Here is a 20,007-nt window from a genome sequence, read left to right as displayed (position 1 = left end):
TCTGTACTGGGTGACAAACACCGCAAGGGCTCCAGGGAAAGGAGGACCCTCCGTGCAGTTCAGCCGTTTATTGTCCTGATATGGGCGAGGAAGGGCAGAGTGGGGAAGAGGAGCGGGGTGGGGCCAGAGATGCACCGACCGCCGTGACCCCCCCACTGGTGGGGCGGGGCCTTCCCCTCTCATCACGCGGGGGGCGTGTCCTGATGGAGAGGCCGGAAGGTTAAGAAGATGGGCTTTTCGGGCATCAGGATGAGGTTGAACTTGGTACCCATGTCGCTGAGCTGTTGGCTTTCAATTCTGAAGTTCTCCAGCATCTGAGGATGGGAGATGAGGGAGGGGGCTTCGGTGGGGGCAGGGCAGGGTCCTTCCCCACCCCACACTCCTGTAGCCCCAGGCTCGTGCACCTGCAGGCAGTGCCTGCTGGGTGTGACTTGAGGGTCACCACCAGCCCCTCCTTCAACCCTGCACACAACACCTGCAAGTACACCATCAATGCTTGCAAACCTGGGTGTAGCCTTGACCCTCACTCATCCACAAGCCCCGCCCCCTTCCCACCACTGCCCTGGGCCCAATGATGATGAGGAGGAAGATGCTCACATGGATGAGGAAGATGCTCATCTCCACCTCGGCGATCCTGCGGCCCAGGCACTGCCGCACACCCCAGCCAAAGCCCAGGCTCCGGAAGTGAGTGACGTTCTTGTCCTTGTCCAGCCATCGGGTGGGGTCAAACTTCTCTGGGTTGGCAAAGAAGCTGGGTTCCCGGCCCATGGCATAGTTGGCCACCTGCACCAATGTCTAGGCAAAGAGGGAGAGGGCAGAGGCCTGAGGGAGCCCCTCCTGCAGCCACGACCCCAGCACCCAGCCAGACGGGATGGGCGGCACTGCCCACCACCCGGCACTGACAGCCTGTCCCCAAGCCTTGTCCACCTCCCGGGGACCCCAGACGACGCACAGCCATGGGACCTTCCGGGGGCCAATCCTGTCCACCACCTCTGCCCTTCATGCAGCCTTGGACAGCCACTGCCACCCGCGGGTCCCCCAGCCCACCCACCAGGTACAAAGGCAGAGCAGAGCCCCCAGCCTTTCCCGTGTGCCTGGCAGAGCCCGGGGCCCCCGGCTGCCCCCACCTTGGCAGGTATCATGTAATCCCGGAGAACCAGGTCATTTGCGAGGTATCTCTGCAAGGTCACCGAGATGGGGTGCAGCCTGCGGAAGGTGGGTGCTCAGGAGCGGGCCATGCCCCCCCGCCCCCCCCCATCGTGACCTTGTCCCCAGGCCCCGCCCAGGGTTCAGGGCAGTGGGCACAGGTGGGCGGGTGCTTGCCTCAGCGTCTCCTTGATGCTGGCCTTGAGGAGCGGCACCAACTGCAGCATTGCGGTCATGTCTCCCTGGGCCTGGCGCTGGGCGGCCAGGACCTCCGCCCGCAGCATCTCCTGCACCCTAGGGCTGCGCCCCATCTCATACAGGTGCCACTGCAGGGTCATGGACGTCTGTAGGGGAGGGCCCATCACTCGCGGGGAGCCTCAAGGTCCAGGGCAGGCGACACTTCCCACTGCCAAGGACCTGCCCCTCCTCCCCGGCCCCCATCCCGGGCTCCAGGACTGCCATCCGCCAAAGCCAGATACCTGGAAAGGCCGATGTGCGAGAAGACCCCGGCTGTCTCCCTGCAGGGGGCCCAGCTGCACTGCCAGACTCCCGAGGCTGTTGGTGGCCACTCCTCTTCCTGGGATGGCCAACCTCTGAGTGTCAGTCCTCCCCCAACCACACACACACGCACACACACCACACACGTGCACACACACCACACGCACCCCATCCCAGGAGACCTGCAAACCTCAGCCTTCACCTGCACATCCGAGCCTGGGGTCCAGCTCCTGCACCAGCCCAGCCTGCCTTTTGCCTCTCCTGCGATTGTTCTCACTTGACCAGCTAAACCCAGTCTAACCAGAGCTTGGGACCCTCAGCCCTCAGCTGCAGGGCCAGTGACCCTCCAAGGAGCGGCTCAGACACCCTCCTTTCTCCTTTGGCAAGAAAAAATCCTCATCGGGTCCCATCCCAGCTCCAGCTCCTCACCTGGTACCCCCCCACCCTCCGTGAAGTGCAGAGGCCCTGGCTTGCCCCCCCTGCCTGCCCTTCCTGCTCCAGCCTGAACCCCGCCCCTGCTACTTCCCCTTCCCCACCTGGGAAGCACAAGTGCCCACGAGGGGTGCTGCCATGCTCCGTGGGAAACTGAATTAAACCATCAGTTTATTTTGGTGCAAAAAAGAAAATCATAAAACGGGGGCTGGTGTGGTTTAAGCTGCCACCTGCGACACTGGCATCCCACGTGAGCACTGGTTTGAATCCTGGCTGCTCCACTTCTTATCCAGCTCCCTGCTAATGCATACGGGAAAAGCAGTAGAAGATGGCCCAAGTGCTTGAGCACCTGCACCCATGTGGGAGACCCAGAGGAAGCTCCTGGCCCCTGAATTCAGCTCTGCCTAGCCCCAGCTGTTGCAGCCATCTGGGGAACGAACCAGTGACGGAAGATTCTCTAACTCTGTCTTTCAAATAAATCCTTTTAAAAAAGATCATGAACTCCATGATATAAGAAGTCCTTTTTCAAAGTTTGTGGAGTCATCCCCCGTCTTCCCACCCCACCCCACTCCTGCCATCACACCGATTTTGCCGTGAACTTGCTCAAGACCTGCACACGCAGTAGCTGGGAAGGCCAGCCTGCAGCCCTCAGGGCCTCGGCGCAGGTGTCTCCCGCCTGCCCCTCCCCTGCCTGCACGCCTCCACAGCCACTCCTCCTCTGATCGAAGCCCCGCCCCCTGGCGCGGAATCACCCGCGTGCAGGGCTCAGAGCAAACGGTGCCCTCGAGACTGGCGAGACTGGCGAGCCTGGCGAGGGAAGTCCCAGCCCCGCATCTCAGCGTGAGAGACACCTAGATAGCACTCGATGAGGTCATCAAGATCCGGGAACTGCAGTGGGCAGGGATCTAACCCGACTGTGCCTTCCAGGAAAAGACAAGAGCTGAGTACACGCACGGGGACAGCCTGGTGCCCGTGCCAGCGCCAGCGCCAGCGCGGATGCCAGCCCTCCACGCGGAATTCCAGCTTCCAGCGCCACAGGGAGCACCGCTCCTGGGATCCCAGCCCCGGCTGTGTGCACCGGCCCTGCCTCCCGGGCCAGCCAAGGACACAGCTGATCATCAAACAGGCCCAATAACTCACCCTCGCTCTCGCGTCAGCAAGGGGCAGTCTCACCCGTTGCGAAACGGACAGGAAAGTGCATGGGGGGAGGGAGACGGGCAAGGCCGAGGCCTGGAGGCGACACGGGCACCCCGCGGCCAACCGCAGCAACGCTCCCCAGCCCTGCCTGCGTGAGCCTTGTCTTCCCCGTGGAGCTGGGGGTGGGGGGAAGGGAGGTCTGGTTGTTCCCTCCTCACAAAGAGAGCCTAGCTTCGAGCCAGGGGCCTCGGCGCCCTGGGACATCGGGGAGAGGAAGCCCTGGGCCCCTCACCGTGTCCACACCTCCGGCCAGCATCTCGGTGACGTTGGCCTTGATGTCCTCGAAGGGCAGCTTGCTGGTCCCCAGGAGGCTGTAGAGGATACCACGGTAGCTGCCCCCGAGGGCCTGCTTCTGCCTCAAATCCCATAGGAAGCTCTGGGTGTATTCGTCAGCTGTGGGGAGGGGGTAGAAAAACAACAGGAGTGGGCTCCCCGCACCTTAGCAGTCTTCAAACCTCTCTGTCCAGAAAAATCTAGAACTGCCCGCAACTGCCAGCCCCCAGCCCACCCCCACCGCCACCCCCCGCCTGCCAGGCCCCCAGGGCCTCCCCAGCACCACCCACCGGGGGCTGGGGTTCCCACGGGGCACAGGCGAGGCCTGGGGCTTCCAGCCTGGGCTCTCCAACCCCTGTCCCTCACCTTTGGTGAAGATCGTGTCCCAGGAGGCCACGTGGTCCCTCCAGGTCCTGGTCCTGAAGAGGCGGAAGAGGCTCGGGGGCAGGTTGAGCATGGGGACGCTGGTGTGGAACATCTGGTAGACCGCGTTGATGAACCGCTGCGCCTCGGGGTCCACCGTCTCCTCCAGCATCCCCAGGCGCTCCCCGAATATGATGTTGGTGATGGCTGTGGGGGCGGGGGAGCCCTTCCAGTGGGGCCGTCCGAGGGCCCTGGCGCCCCCTCCCACCACAGCCAGGAGCTCTGGACCCCGCCTCAGCTGCCATCCGCAGAGACAGGGGCCTGAGTTCCCCGGGGCTAAGGCAGGGATGACAAGGGGCCCTCGGAGGGGCAAGTGAAAGACCCCCAGCAGGGAAGCAGGGGATCCCAAGAACCAGGAGAGAGGGTCCCGGGCTGGGCTGTCCTCCGCCCGGCCAGTTCCCATCTGTAGTGGACGCAGTTGGCCCAGTACTTCCTGCAGAGTGCAGGTGGGTGCTCCCTGGGAAAGCGGCCATCCAGGGCCCAGTCTGGCTGGACCTGAGGGGTCACCACAGCCTCAAGCGTTCCCTGCCACCAGGTAAGGGATTTGATCTCGTCCCAGCTCTGGGGTCACCCCAGAGTCTCCACAGTGACAATATGGTCTCCACCAAGCCACAAGCCCTTTGTATGTGCTGCCAGACCCCTGTGGCGACTCCTGCCCGCCCAAAACTCGGACTGAGAGCCCCTGCCAGACCTGCAGTGGACAGTCTGGTGCCCTAGAGAAGCAGTCCAGCAGAATGAAGGCCGACCCCCAAACCTGCAGGTGGAGGCGGTGGGTGGAAGCTCTGGCCGGGTCTGGGCGGGGTCTCAGGTAAGAGGGCGAGTGTTGGTTCCCTGCCCAGACCCCCCCACCCCGTCCGCGGCTCCCAGGCCCAAGCCGGCAGCAGGCGCCAGCCACTTACACTCGAAGGCAAAGCGGAACAGGTCGTCCCTGATGTCGCCAGAGAACGCCCCCTGCTGGATGCGGCCGTGCAGCATGCGAACGAAGTCCTGAGACACGGCCTCCAGGAGGGGCACGAAGTTCTTGACGGCGTCCGGGGCCATCATCTCCTGGTTCAGGGCCACGCGGTCTCTCTTCCAGGCCTCGGACTTCCTGCGAAAGCACAGGCCCTCAGGGCTGCCCCCAGCACGTAACAGACCCTGGGCCCGGCCGCAGAGCGCAGAGCTGGGCTCGCGGCCCGCCCGCTCCTCCTCCCCCCTCCCTGCCCTGCCTGGCCTGGGGGAGAGAACAAACTGGGCTCACCTGCTCCCCGCTCATCCCACACTGGAAGCAGACCCTACAGTGCTCACGCCTGTCCCGGGACTTTCCTGACTCTTCCAGACCAAATGCCCCGGCCTCCCCTCTGCTGCACCCCAGAGCGCCCCGGGATTCACTGGGCAGGAGGCAGATCTCAGGCCCTGGAAACACCTGCCCCCCGCCCCATGCAGGTGCCTCTCTGTGCTCTGGGAGCTGAGCTTGCTTATGAGAGTCCTTATAAACCCCCACCCCCACGCCCATACACCCGGGGGACACTGGGGACTGTCACAGCTGCCCCTCCCCCATCCGTCCTCGCTGTCCAGGGGACCTGCGGGCCTCCCCCTCTCTTCTGCATTGTTCTGCCCAGTTGCAATTCTTTTCCAAAAGGTACTTTCAGAAAAATGTTTTTAAAAAAAAGGTATCCACAGGGCCAGCACCATGGTGTAGTGGGTAAAGCCACCGTCTGCAATGCCCACTGGCATCCCATTTGGGCGCTGGTTCAAGTCCCGGCTGCTCCTCTTCTGACCCAGCTCCCTGCTAATGCACCTGGGAAGGCAGAGGAAGATGGCCCCGGTCCATACCTGGGGACTGGCTCTGTGGCACAGTGGGTTAAAACACTGCCTGTGACACCAGCGCCCCATATGAGAGCATTGGTTGGAGTCCTGGCTGCTCCACTTCCAATCCAGCTTCCTGCTAATGCACCTGGGAGAGCAACATGAGATGGCCCAAGTCCTTGGGCCCCTGCGCCCACGTGGGAGACCCAGGAGGAGCTCCTGGCTTTGGCCTGGCCCAGCCCTGGCCATTGCAGCCATTCAGGGAGTGAACCAGCAGATGGAAGACCTCTCTCTCTTTAACTCTGCCTTTCAAATAAATAAAATAAATCTTTATTAAAAAAAAAAAAAAAACAGGGCCGAGCTTTGGGGGACTTCCCTGCACGGACCCACTGGTACGGTGGGAGGCAGTGCTTTCATGCCGCGGGGCCCTTGTGGGCTGTCTGGGGTGGCTGCTCTGAGCAGTGCCGACGCGTGCCGTCAGGACGTCCCAGATTCCACAGCAGCTGCATCACGGCGACGAGAAGCTCCAGCATCCACAGAGCCTGCCCAGCCATCTGCAAAGCAGTGCAGGTCCGTCTGCCCCACCGTCTCAGCGCTTGTTTAGTTTTGGTTTGTTGGTGTGGTGTTTTTTTTTTGTTTGTTTGTTTTTTTGGTTTTGGGTTTTTGTTTTTCATTTTTGAAAGGCAGAGAGACAGACAGAGGTCTTCCCTCCACTGAGTCACTCCTCCAAATTGGCCAGGAGATGGGAACTCCATCCCAGGTACCCACGTGGGTGGCAGGAAGCTAACAGCTGGAATTGGAAGAGGAGCAGCGCCGGGACTCGAACCCGGAACTCAGACGAGGGCCGCAGGCCTCCTGGGCAGCATCTTAACCATGGCTCCAAAGACCCGCCCCGTATTTGAAGCCTCTGATGAGCGGTGTGCCAGACGACAGCTTCTGCTACACACCTGCAGGCGGCCCTGGTCCTGCTGCCCACGGCCCCCGCCCCCAGCCCGGCACCTGGTGGGAGGCCTGGCGCACAGTGGGTCCTCAGGAAAGCGCAGCCCTAATGAGCGAAGCAATAAGCAGGGCTCGGCAAAGACCCGGACAGGAAGCCCTCAGAGTGAGGTGGGAGATTGTCACCTGCTGTGCCCCTCGGGCCCCCGCGGCCCCGGGGACCCCGGCCAGGACTCACTTGAGCAGGACGCCCACCGGCTTCCGGTAGTACTCGTGATAGGCGACCCAGGGCGGGATGAGGAACCGCTCGGGGCTGGGGCCCTCCGACTTGAACAGCAGAGCCACGTCCTCGGGATCCATGATGTAAACGGACTCCAGGTTGCCCAGCTTCTCCCTGGACGTGAGGGTGGGGCCGGGGAGGGGCTGAGGTCTGCAGCAGGGCTCAGCTGCCTGCTGGCTCCGCCCCTTCTCTGAAGTGCTGGTAAGCGGACATGGAATGCATGGAGCTGACCTTTGCTAAGTGTCATGACCCCTGCAGCTGCCAGCCTAGGACCGGCCACACCCGCACCCAGAGCCCTCCCCTAGGGTCCACACCCGCGGCCGCTCCCCAGCCTCTCGCCCACCCCAGAGCGCAGACAGAGCCGGACAGAGCGCATGCTGCAGGCATCCCCGAAGGGCGCGCCCTGGGGCACCTGCCAAGGCTTCCCCGCCACCCCCCTAGGCCACATTCCCAGCCGGCTGGTCCCTACTGCGGCTCTAGGATCAAACTTCTGGGAGTGGCTCCCTGCTCTTAGAAAGTCCATCAGAGGTCTGTGTTGGAAGTTGAAGGCTACACCTGTTGGCGCGGGTGTAGCGCCAGACAGAGGGGCCCTGCGGAAGCAGTTCAGAGACCCCCGCCGGGAGGACCACAGGGAGGCCGGAGCTCGCTTGGCTGACTGCAAACCAAGACCTCAGCCTCCAGCTTCCGGACCCGCGTGAAAAAGGTATTTCTGTTGTTGAAGCCGTAAGACGGAGGAAATGCAACAGCTACGAAACCACAGGAAAACCCGGTTCTTGCTGACTGGCAGCTATCTTAGAAAGCGAATCCAAGATAGAGCTGAAGGGGCCCGCAGGCGTGGTGTGCTGCAGATAAAACCGCCACCTGCAGCACACCAGCGTCCCTAAGGAGCGCAGGTTGGAGTCCAGGCTGCTCCACTTCTGATCCAGCTCCTTGATAATGAACCTGGGAAACCTGCAGAGGGTGGCCCAAGTCCTTGGGCCCCTGCCACCCATGTGGGAGGCCTGGAAGGAGTTCCTGGCTCCTGGCTTCAGCCTGGCCCAGCCCCAGCCATTGCAGCCACTCCCTTTCTTCCACTCTGCTTTTCAAATAAATAAATAAATCTTTTTTTAAAGATATGTTTCGAAATATGAGAGCACTTCAAAACATTCATCTCCATCATCATAGAAAAGAACAAAAAGATAAGTTTATTTGGGTGCAAAAACCTGAAATCCCTGACTACAAGGTGACGGTCTTCTGGCAGTGTGTGGAAAAAGTGTCCCAAGAGAAAAACTGTGGCACGGATTCCAACAGGTTGTCCCACAGAAGTAAACTTTATCTTTCAATTCTATTTACACAAACGTTTCCAAGGAAGCTTGTGTCATGAGAACACAGGTCCCGGCCCAGTGTGCATCCTGCCTCCCTTGCTCCCTGCCCGGCTCTGCCTCTCCGAGCCCTGTTTTCACCACAGCCTACAGAGCCTGAGCAGATCTTTCTAAGTCTCTGCTCTCCCTTGTCCACCGCCTCTCAGTTCCAGCCCCAGTGCTAGCGCTGACTGGCTCCCTACCCCCAAGCCACTCACATGGTCCTTGAACGGCCATTAACATGATCAATGCCGCTTCTGGGAATCCTGCCCCAAAGCAAAACCCGGATACAGCCACCGCCAAGGACGGCTCCCGGGAGAAGACGGGGTGGGTGAGGTGTGCGTTTCCAGACCTGGCTGCCCCCCTGCAGCCCACCAGGCTTCCGGGCTTATCTTAGGAGAAGAGGAAAGACGTCCTTGCTACACGGCGGAGTTTCAACACCAAGTAGCATGGATAACACATGGATAACACCCCGGCACAGGGGATTAAGCCACCACCCATTCCGTATGGGTGCAGGTTCAAGTCCCAGCTGCTCTACTTCCCATCCAGCTCCCTGCTAATGCACCTGGGAAAGCAGCGGAGGCTGACCCAAGTGCTTGTGTCCCTGCATCCACATGGGAGACCTGGATGGAGCTCCTGGCTTTGACCTGGCCCAGCCTTGGCCATTATGCCATCTGGGGAGTGAACTATCAGATGGAAGATCTCTCTCTCTCTCTCTTTCTCTCTCTCTCTCTCTCTCTAACTTTGCCTTTCAAATAAATGAATAAATCTCTTCTTAAAAAAAAAAAAAGGTTGTGGAAAATGGAATTAAAAGAGAAGACATTTTGGTGCAAAAAACTTTGAAATCTGTGCATATTTTTCTCATAATATTCATTTCTTGTGAAGCCTTTAATGACCCCCTCTCCTATGCATGATTTCAAAATCTTGTGCGCCAGAGGAAATTTATCCGTTAATTCCACATTCCAGGAGCTCAAGACCCTGTCAGGTACCGGCAGAGCTGAGGTCGGATCTGCTGCCTGCGCGCCCTCAGCAGCTGAGCAAGGAGTGGGAAGCGCGTGGTCTCGCGGCCGGAGTTCTAGAGCCCTCCCGCTGTGCCCCAGGCTGTCAGCCACCGCACCAGAGGACGCACAGAGCTGGGTGCCGGACTCCAGCCCTGCCCGTGTGCTGATGAGCTGTGCGGCTTCAGCGAGACCCTCTCCCGCCTGAGCCTTGGTTTCCCCCATCTATAAAATGGGGAGAAACGCACCACCCTCAAAGACACAGCACCCAGAAAGGGGCCTCGTAAAACCAGGGGCTCCCCTGGGGAGGGAGGAGGAGCGGGAGGAGCAAGGAGGTTAGGACAGGTCTGGGAGAGAGAGAGGGCAGAGGCGGGAAGATGCAGCGGCTCCCCAGCCCCACCCTGGGGGGTGGGGTGGGGGCTGGGCACCCTGCCTCCAATGGGGGGACAGAGAAGAAAGGTGGAGGAGGGAGAGCCTGCATGGGGTGGATAGAGACCCATTCATTAGAGTGAGATGTGCCCCAGCCACTGCCTCCCGCACCACCACCCCCATACCTCCCAACTGTGCGGGAGAACCCAGGGGGGTTCCAGAGGTCCTGCCCAGGACTCCACTACCCAGGCTCTGGGGGTTCCTGGGCCGAAACCCCAGTCAGCCTGGTCCTCCTCAGGGGAAGCAGGGAGCCTGCAGAGCAGCTGCCCCAGGGCCCCAGGGGGGTCTGCAGCGCCTCTCCCCTGCCCAGGCGCCCTGGGGGGCTCGCAGCTGGAAGGAGGCACTCAGCAGGGCTTGCTCCCTTTGGGGAACCCTTGCCTCCTCCCCACCACCATCCCCAGGGCCTGGAAGAAATACCAGGGGCTCCAAACATTGGTGGAAAATGGTTGGAAAATCTAAGCTTTGTTGGGTGCAAAACAGCGATGGAATCACACACAGCTTCTGGGTAATACTCGTTTTCTAAGGAATGTCTGACGGCGGATCAGAAGGTGGGCCGGAGTGGAGCAGCCACGACAGACCTCGGACTGCAGGCCCCCGGCCTCCCTGTCCCTGCCCCGCACCGGCCCCCAGCCTCTGCCAGACTCACCTGTAAATGGGACCATACTTCTGGAAGTTCTGTACATGACGATAATGGATCCTGTGCGTGCCCTTCTCCCGCCAGAAGTGGTACAGGTTCAGCCAGCCATTGTCCCCAGGGGAGGGGATCTCGTGGTAGGGCCGAGGGCTGCGGGTGGCCATGCCCACTCCCTCACGGGTGGGCACCCCCGGGTGACCCAGGCCCTCCTGGGCAGTGCTCAGGGAGGCCTGGCAACCTCTGAGCAAGACTGAGCGGGAGGGGAGCCCCCTGGCCAGCATGCTGCTGTCCTGACTCTGTCGCTGTCTCAGCTCTGGGATCTGTCCCTGAACCCCCAGGGCCAAATTTATAACCAGCAGCTCAAGGCTAAACTGGAAGCTGTAAAACCCTGAGCCTGCCTCCCTCCTCCCCCTCCAGCTGGCTCCGCCCACACCACAGCCCCTCCCAGACTCCAGGTAAGGTTCTCTCTGGAAGCACAGGGAGACCCCTCTGCCTCTGTCCTCAGCACCAGCCAAGCTGAGCCTTCCTGCTGGCCCTGCCGGCCCTGCCGGATTCTGGACCTGGCGGGCAGGGGTGCCCGGAGGAAGCAGTCCCCAGGCCAGGAGGGCCTCGCCTGCCCCTCACCGTGATCCCACTGCTACATACAAGGGGCATCAAAACGTCCCTGCAAAGGAGAATTCAAAGATAAGTTCACTTTGATGCAAAAAAAATTTTTAATTAATTTATTTGAAAGGCAGAGTTACAGAGAAAGAGGGAGAGACAGTGAGTAAAGTCTTCCATCCACTGGTTCACTCCCCGAATGACCACAACGGCTGGGGCTGGGCCAGACCAGAGCCAGGAGCCAGGAGCTTCCTCCAGGTCTCCCACACGGGTGCAGGGGCCCAAGCACTTGTGCTGTCTCCTGCTGCTCTCCCAGGCTCGTTAGCAGGGAGCTGGATGGGAAGTGGAGCAGCCAGGAATCAAACTGCGCCTATATGGGATGCTGGCACTGCAGACGGCAGCCTTGCCCGCTACGCCACAGTGCCGGCGCTGCAGAAGAATTTTTGAAATGCATACATACAACAACAGGGTTTTCACTAAGTTTATGAGAAGCACCCAGTGTGAAAAAGCTACGCAGTGAGCGTCAGACGTCGTGTGCTACAGAACACACCAAACTTCTCGTTCCATTCCCCACGCGTTTCCCGAAGCACCCTTACTCTGTGAGAGAGAAACGGATTTGGGGCCGTTCCTGACATTCAAAGTCGACTTTTTGTTTTTTTCTGCTTGCAAAAAACAAAACTGTATTTTCTGAAAGTGATGGAGCGCGAAGGGTGCTCTCATGTTGTTTTTAGTTGCTGTCTGTGTCGCTGTAGAGCCCAGAGACAAAGAACAAACAAGCAAGTGGAGATGTTCCATGGCGGTTGGGCAGAGAGCAGGCACCCCTCAGGCTCTGTCCTGACCCAGTTTAATCACCGGCAGAACAAATGTGCAGAGCGAGGACTGGGGGCAGGGCTTCGCGGGCAGCCAGCGCCTTCGCGTGAATGCAAACCCTCCTTGAGACGTGCATTTTCTAGAACCCAGGTCCACCTCAAAGAGAAAGACAGCACCTGGTTACCCAGGGGTCAAGTCCCTTCAGCTCAGGTGTGAGCTCCCCCTCCTGGGGTGGGGTGGGCAGGAGGGGACGGTCCCTGCCCAAGGGCAGCGGGTTGGCACACTGGGAGAGGCACTGCTCACATCAAAGAGAGGCGGGGAGGTGGGTCCTGGGAGCCAGCGGCCCTGCCAGCCCTGCTGTGCATCAGGGGACATGGCAGCCACATGCAGGGGTCCCAGCGAGAGACCCTGAAGGATCTGGCTGGGCCATTTGGCAGCCCAGGGACTTGCTCTGTCCCTGGGGCCCGTGGGTGCATCTGGGTGTCCAGGCACAAGCTCCCGTGCACGGGGTGGCGAGTCTCTGCCAAAAGACTCAGGGGAGAAGCCGGGGCGGACCTCCTCAGCCGTTTTGGAGCTGGGTGCAGGCAGATGACTTGGGGCTCCCCTGTCCGACATCCCCGCCTGCCATGTTGGTCAAGGCAGGTGCCCAGTGGGACAGCAGAGACCTCCCGCCGGGGCCTGCTGCGGCATGTGTGCCCTGTGGGGTCAGCAGGCAGTCACCCAGCAGCCCTGAGATAGGATCTGAGTGACAGCCCTGGCACCTTGGCATCATGGCCTGACTTCTCACCCCCTTGCTGCAGGCGCTGGCTCATGGAAGGAACATTCTGAAAACAAAGACAGAAAGTCTCACGGCAAGCTGGTACCTGATGGGGACAGGATAAAAGGGCAGGTGTGGGCCGGCGCCGTGCGCACTAGGTTAATCCTCCACCTGCGGCGCCAGCATTCTATATGGGCACCGGGTTCTAGTCCCGGTTGCTCCTCTTCCAGTCCAGCTCTCTGCTGTGGCCCGGGAAGGCAGTGGAGGATGGCCCAAGTGCTTGGACCCCTGCACCTGCATGGGAGTCCAGGAAGAAGCACCTAGCTCCTGGCTTCGGATAGGCATAGCTCCAGCTGTAGTGGTCATTTGGGGGGTGAACCAATGGAAGGAAGACCTTCCTCTCTGTCTCTCTCTCTCTCTCTCTCACTGTCCAACTCTATTTGTCAAATAAATAAATAAAAAAGGGCGGGTGTGGATGGGGACCCGTCGCCGCACCCCTCAGTCCTGCCCCGGAGCAGCTGCGCCAACGGCCTCTCCTTCCGGTCCTTTCCCCGGCCACTGCCTCGTGGTCTCCCTCATTCTTTCCCCGAATGGTTGACCTTGCACTTGGTTTCACCTCCATGCGTAGTTTTACCTAAGCAATGCAGGTGGTTTAAAAAAATAATAATCAGGTAGCCTCGTCTACCCTCTGGATTTAACCAGAGAAGCAGACCGGGCAAAGACTGGTGTTAGGAGACAGACTGCAGCTGTGGGGCTGGTAGACAGCTCCACAACCCAGAAGGCTGGCGATCGGGTGGGAAGGGCAGCCTGGGAGCCCCCGGAGGGCGGGATGGAGCTGCAGCTCCCAGGCCCGGCTCCCCAGGCCGTCCCGCGGCTGCTCCAGGCCCGCTCTGACCGCCCCACTGACCTTCAAGCTTCCAGTCAGCTGGTGATGGACGCTCGGCACAGCCTGCATGACAGCGCTGAGTCACCGGGCACCGCAGGCTAGCCACGCCGACCCAGGAAACCAGAAACCATGACGAACTGGCTGTGCATAAAACCACGCACGGCAAACAGGGCGTTCTGTACTCCGAACCCTTCCTGCCGACACCCTCCCCACTCCATTGGCCACGAGAGCCCAGTTCCGGGGGCCTGGAATTCCGTGTGTGCCGTCAGCTGCTGCCTCCCGGGGGCGCCAGCAGGAAGCCGGATCAATACAGAGTCCCAGGCAACAGCTTAACCCTGACTGCACCACAGCGCCCACCCCGCTGTTGCCATTTCTCCTTCCCTTGGTCCGATCTTAGTTCCCAGGGCCACTTCCTGTATCTGGCAAAGCCACGATGCAGACACATAAATAATTTAAAAAAAAAAAAAATGCGGACTGTTGATTTGGGGCATACATTCAGAGTCTGCTCGGACTTCAACTTTAAGACTTAAGGCCCTTGCCCCCCAGAATGGCCAGAGTTCGGAGCCTGTGGGTGGGTGGGTGGGTGGGACCCATCCAGCCGTGGCTCAGAGAAAGGCCACTGGGGGCCTCTGACAGTCCCCATTGTCCAGGGCCCTGCTTGTCCCTGGGCTCAGCGCTTTCTCCAAGCAAGAGCACCCTCCATCTTCAGGATGGACCCCCGCCCCCCGCCCCCATGGCCTCTCTGTGGCCAGCATGGCCAAGCCCAGAGCATCCTTGGCTCAGGAATGCGGGGAGCACACCGCCACCTGCTCTGTTCTGTGCACACACCTTCGCGAGCTGTGGGGTTTTCAACACAGCTGCCCTCAGCGTTGGCCCTCGGTGGAGCGGCAGCCAACGCTGCAGAGCCGTGGGTCCTGATGCAGCCTAGGAGGTCCCAGGAGGAGTCTGCAAAACCACCTGCTGGTGTCCTACCAGTTTCCTGCTCCCCAGGTCAACAGTCAAAGGTCAAATGAAGAGGTGAGACAGGGCGCACTGTAGCCACTGGTTTACTCTCCAAATGCCTGCAATAGCTGAGCTGACCTGGCCTTCGAGGCTCTGCACCAACCCAGCCAAGGCAGCTGCGGCTCTGTCTCTCACCAGCGGATGGGCCGGAGACACAGGCAGACGTGACTCCTCACCAGCGAGCTGCCTGGCGGGGTCCCCGGGGCATCAGAGGATGCTGGCCACAGGGCCCAGCCAGGCCCACACTCGACGATCCCGGACGTGCTGAGCGAGGCACGGAAGCAGGTATGGCCCCCCACCGAGCAGGACACGGTGCAGCCGCCTGAAGCTTGTCCCGATAACACACTTCGATAACCCTACAGGGGTGCCAGCCTCCCCTCCACTAAAGCTCCCAGGAGAATCCTCTCTGCCCAGCACCACCCTATCTGATCACCCTGGTGACCAAGCCTTCCCAGCTCTCCCCCAGGGAAGGTACCCTAGAGGGAGCGCCGCCGGCTGGCAGTGAAACCTCAGGAGAAATTCCCCTGTTGCAAACCCTGTGTCCGGGAAAAGAGGGAAGAGGGGAAGGGAAAGGGGCGGGGAGACTGCACGCCCAGCGCTTGCCCGAGCCGCCCGCCTGGCCCGGCAGGTGCACTGCCGTCCTCAGAACATGTGACCTTGCTGTCCCCGACCTCTCAGATTCTGTCTGTCTCACGCCTGGGTTCGTCCAAGGACATCCACTACAGCCATGTCCACTAACAACAGCAGGAGCCCAATTACTTGAGCCATCACCTCGTCCTCCCGGAGTCCACAGAAGTGGGAGGAAGGCTGGAGCCAGGAGCCTGAGCCGGCAACTGATCCCAGGCACTTGGAGCGGGTGGCGGGCACCTTAACCGCTAGGCCCAACGCCCACTCCCTAAACCGATCTTCTGATTGCGTCTTCTGCGAACTTTCTGTTTCCTGTTCTACAAGCCGGGACGCTGAGGCTGGGACAAGAACGCACCCAGAGTTGCGGGGCCGACTGGTACCAGAGCTGGAACTCCCCCAGCCCCAGGGCCCAGAGAGCAGGCAGGAGGCATGGCCAGAGGCGGACAGGAGGGCCTGGGAGCCCCCTGCCCCAGACCTTGTAGGGATTGGAAGAAACAAAGGAATTTCTCCTTGGAGCCCTGTTCCTCACTGCCCCTCCCCTGTTGACACTTATCTGGCCAGGATTCTGCAAGCCTGACTCAAAAGCCGCCCTGGGCCCCTTGAGCTGAGGTCTGCGGTCAGCTGCTCAGCCTCAGGCCAAGGCCTCAGGCGATCCGGCCAACCTTAAACCCTGGATCTCTGTGGTTGCCCCATTCCTTCTACCACACCACGCCCCCAGACCATCCACCCTGCATACACCCCATCCCCACCACCTTCCTGGACAGCGAGCCCCGAGTTCCAAGAGAGCTGTGGAACCTTCAACAAAACCACAGCCCGCTGGAGGAGCAGGTGCGTGCCAGGTGGGACGTCACGTGACACCAGCTGCACGGAGTCTGTGGCTTCACGTTGGAACACGTGACTTCCCTCTCCTCCTCGTTTTGGCCAAAACTCACCTGCCGGGAAATACACAGCACACGTAAAACACCCGGCGAGGGGGCAGGCGCGTGGGACACCACGTGTCCTGGGTTCAAGTTCCAGCTCCACTTCTGATTCCAACTCCCTGCCAACACACCTGGGAGGCAGCCAAGATGGCCCAAGTACTTGGGTCCCTGCCGCCCATGTGTGGGGGTCCAGGATGGAGTTCCAAGCTCCCCTGGCCTGGGCCTGGCTCAGGTTCAGCTATGGCAGGCATCTGGGGAGTGAACCAGCAGCTGGAAGAACTCTCTCAAATAAATGAAAAATAGATTTTAGAATATTTTTAAAATGTAAAACACCCACATAAAAGACAGAAAGTTGTGGCATAGCAGGTAAAGCTGCCATCTTGGACACCGGCATCCCATCTGGGTGCTGGTTCAAGTCCCAGCTGTTCCACTTCTGACCCAGCTCCCTCATAAAGGCCTGGGAAAGCAGTGGAGGATGGCCCAAGTAGCTGGGCCCCTGCACCTGTGTGGGAGACCTGGGTGAAGCTCCTGGCTCCTGGCTTTAGCCTGGCCCAGCCCTGACCATTGCAGCCATCTTGGAAGTGAACCAATGGATGGAAGATCTCTCTCTCTCTCTCTCTCTCTCTGTGTGTGTGTGTGTGTGTGTCTGTAACTCGGACTTTCAAATGAATAAATAAATAAATTTTTAAAAAGAGAGAGAGACAGACAGAAAGTTGGCTGTGGTTGCTCAAGGCTAGGGCCTGAAAGGAGTGGGGAGGAGACATGAGGAAGGGGACTTTTTTTTTTTTAAGTCAGAGTTACAGAGAAGCAGAGGCAGAGAGAGAGAGAGAGAGAGAGCTTCCATCTGCTTGTTCACTCCCCAAATAGCCACAATAGCCAGAGCTGGGCCAGGCAGAAGCCAGAAGCCAGGAGCTTCTTCCGGGTCTCCTATGAGGGTGCAGGGGCCCAAGGACTTGGACCATCCTCTGCTGCTTTCCCAGGCCATAGCAGAGAGCTGGATGGGAAGTGGAGCAGCTGGGACTTGAACCGGTGACTGTATGGGATGCCGGCGTTGCTGTCAGGGGCTCTGCAGCTGACTGTGGGGCTGGCAGCCTAGCTCTGGAACGTTCTAGAAGCCCTGGAGTTGTGCCAGTTGAAAGGGCGAGCTGTCCGGGGTGTGCGTTCTCCCCCCGGAGCTGCCGCTGAACTCACTCACTCACGCTGCTTCCACTGGGCCCGTCAGGGCTCAGGCCACCCGAGCCTCATCCTCACAGATGCCCTGCACCCGGGGCCCAGCAGCCTGGGCTACTTCCCGCAAAGCCACGGGAGACGCTTCTCTGCTGACAAGTCACCAGAGCTTATCAGGAGTGGCTGTCGTCCCCCTGCGGGAGGGACGGCTGTTCTATCGATAACCAGAGGCGAGACAGCAGCGGTCTTGCCTCACCGCTGACCTCGAGGCTGGAGTGACATCAGCAGGGGAGGAGGCGGCTCCCAGAACCTGCAGGGCACTGAGCTCCGCAGGGCGACCCGTCCCCTCCCCTCCCCCCAGAGCTGAGGCAGTGCCCACGCCCCCGCTAATGCAATCTCCCTGATGTACGTGGCTGCACGGCGGGGCCTGGACGGCGTCCATGCTGACACAGCGTCCACATCTGGGCCTCTCCTCGGCTCCAGGTCAGAGCCGTGGGCACTGAACCCCGGGAAGAGCCAGGCTGGACGTGGTTGCTTCATCCGCCCGCAGCGGCGTGGCACCCCAAGAGGGGCCTACGATTTGGTTTGGGCCAATGAGACGCAAGGAAGGGTTTTCCAGAAGCTTCTAGAAGAAAAAGAAAGAGCTTCCAGGAGTGCATCATTGCCCCTGGGTGAGGCTGAGTGTGGGAGGGACTTCAAAGAGCTCACAGAAAACGGCCTTAAAAGACGTTCAGGGACAGGTGCTGGGCCCAGCAGGTGAGACCCTGCTGGGATGCCTGCCTCCCACACTGGAGCGCCTGGGCTCCGGTCCCCGCTCGGCTCCTGCCTCCAGCCTCCTGCTAACGTGATCCCGGGTGATCCCGGGAGGCAGCTGCTGATGGCTCAAGAAGGAGCCCTAGGTTGAGTTCCTGGCTCCCAGCTCAGGCTTGGTGCAGCCTGCCTGGCTCTTGCAGGCATTTGGGGAGTGAACCAGCAGATAGGAGATAGGAGATCTCTCTCCTCCCCTCCCCTCCCCTCTCCTCCCCTCTCCTCTTCCTTCTCCTCTCCTCTCCTCTCTCCTCCCCTCTCCTCTTCCTTCTCCTCTCCTCTCCTCTCCCTTTCAGGTAATTTTTAAAAAACTAGTTACATAATGGGGCCGGCGCTGTGGTGCAGCGGGTTAATGTCCTTGCCTGAAGCACCGGCATCCCTTTCAGGCACCGGTTCGGGTCCCCAGCTGCTCCTCTTCCGATCCAGCTCTCCGCTATGGCCTGGAAAGGCAGTGGAAAATGGCTCGAGTCCTTGGGCTCCTGCACCTGTGTGGGAGACCCGGAAGAAGCTCCTGGCTCCTGGCTTTGATCGGCTCAGCTCCGGCAGTTGCGGCCATCTGGGGAGTGAACCAGCAGATGGAAAACCTCTCTCTCTGTCTCTACCTCTCTCTGTAACTGTCTTTCAAATAAATAAAATAAATCTTAAAAAAAAAAAAAACTGGTTACATAAAAGAATTTGTGGACGTATTTAAACCACTCGGAGGGAACCTGCAGCCTCAGACTGTGGGCAGTGGCTTTGCAGTCGCCACGGGGAGGTGGATAGGCACAGCCCTGGCTGCCCTGGTGGGTGGCCAGGCCCCAGCGCAGCCTGCCTGCCGGCGGCCCAGCTGTGCGACGCTCCTCCTCCCACTTCCAGCCAGTCTGAGTTGGAATTCCTGCAGATCCTGCTCCTGGTGAGAATGGAGGGCCATGTGGCCCAGCCACCCACGGGGGGCCACCCTCCTGCCGTCTGGGGGATCCTGGACACTGCCTTGACTCACTGGGCCAACATGCAGAGAGAGGCCGGGAGGCAGGGGCCCCTACCCAGGGGAGACGGCTTGGGCAGGCCCTCTAGCCGGCAGGGGCTTAGCTCCCACACCACTTGGGGGGTCTTTGAAACATGCATGGGAAACGTTTCTTATGAGAAAATGAGGCATGGATATCAAAATTTTTGGCACCAAGATAAATGTTGATTGCATCTCCCCACAGTCTTTTTGAAGTGCCCTGGTACTAGATTTTAGAGATCCAAACCAACCCCTCCTGTAGGCCCCTGGGGACCCCCTCCAAATATCCCCCTCCCCAGCATGGCACCACCAGCTGGGCCCCAGCCATGAGACCAGGTCGGCACCCTCCCCACTGCAGAAGGGCCACTCCGTGTCACCTCCCTGTGCTCCAACCTCTGGCTCCGGCAGCTCGACGCCAGCGTGGACGGGAACAGCATAGAACAGCTTGTGAGTCCCGGCTGCTCCACTTCCCATCCAGCTCTCTGCTGTGGCCTGGGAAAGCAGTGGAGGATGGCCCAAGTCCTTGGGCCCCTGCACCCGCGTGGGAGACCTGGAAGAAGCTCCTGGCTCCTGGCTTCAGCCTGGCCCAGCCCTGACCGTTGTGGCCATTTGGGAAGTGAACCAGCAAAAAACGGAAAATTCTTTCTCTCCCTCTCTCTGTAACTCTGCCTTTCAAATAATAATAATAATAATAAAAAGGCTCATATGAAAAAAAATCTGTCACAGTCTCCAAGTGTTTCAGGTACCGGGGAGTCTCGGGTCCACCGCCTGCCAGCCCTGCAGGCCTCAGCAGCCCTCGGTTTCCCCATCTGCTCACAGGGAGGTGAGCAGGTGCCCTTCAGGTTGTGGCGGGGATCGTGCACGCGTGTTATACAGACTACATGCTGTATGTATGTGTATGTGAAGGGCGTGCGGATTCACGCACGGGTGTTGTATGTGTGTTGAGAGGCCGCCTACATTTTAAAGTACAAATTTATATCTACGCATGTTGTAGCATCTCATTTTTATTGCATAATATTATATAATTATATAATAATTATTACATATTTTTCCCCTTTAAAACTGGACCTTGCAC

The 20,007-nt window shown here is 59.8% G+C and overlaps 1 protein-coding gene across 3 annotated transcripts; it reads right to left on the bottom strand.

The window, feature by feature from the left end:
* Positions 1–66: 66 nt before the first annotated feature.
* On the bottom strand, positions 67–13,534 carry LOC133769677 (cholesterol side-chain cleavage enzyme, mitochondrial). 3 transcript variants are annotated; one of them, XM_062204873.1, is made up of 10 exons: positions 13,449–13,466; positions 10,387–10,403; positions 6,932–7,087; positions 4,869–5,059; positions 3,913–4,116; positions 3,506–3,666; positions 1,324–1,490; positions 1,128–1,206; positions 598–795; positions 67–314 (listed from the first exon to the last, which is right to left on the bottom strand). In XM_062204873.1, exons 3-10 carry the CDS (start codon positions 7,051–7,053, stop codon positions 183–185), a joined length of 1,254 nt encoding a protein of 417 aa, XP_062060857.1. In that variant the 5' UTR covers positions 7,054–7,087; positions 10,387–10,403; positions 13,449–13,466; the 3' UTR covers positions 67–182. The 3 variants fall into 3 exon arrangements, with proteins under 3 accessions (XP_062060857.1, XP_062060856.1, XP_062060855.1); XM_062204872.1 differs by lacking the exon at positions 10,387–10,403 and having other exon boundaries at positions 13,449–13,534; XM_062204871.1 differs by lacking the exon at positions 13,449–13,466 and having other exon boundaries at positions 10,387–10,655.
* Between the last annotated feature and the right edge of the window lie 6,473 nt (positions 13,535–20,007).

This window comes from Lepus europaeus, chromosome 11 (genome assembly GCF_033115175.1).
Source record: "Lepus europaeus isolate LE1 chromosome 11, mLepTim1.pri, whole genome shotgun sequence".
Lineage (NCBI taxonomy): Eukaryota > Metazoa > Chordata > Mammalia > Lagomorpha > Leporidae > Lepus > Lepus europaeus.
This window is presented reverse-complemented; position numbering and strand designations above follow the sequence as displayed.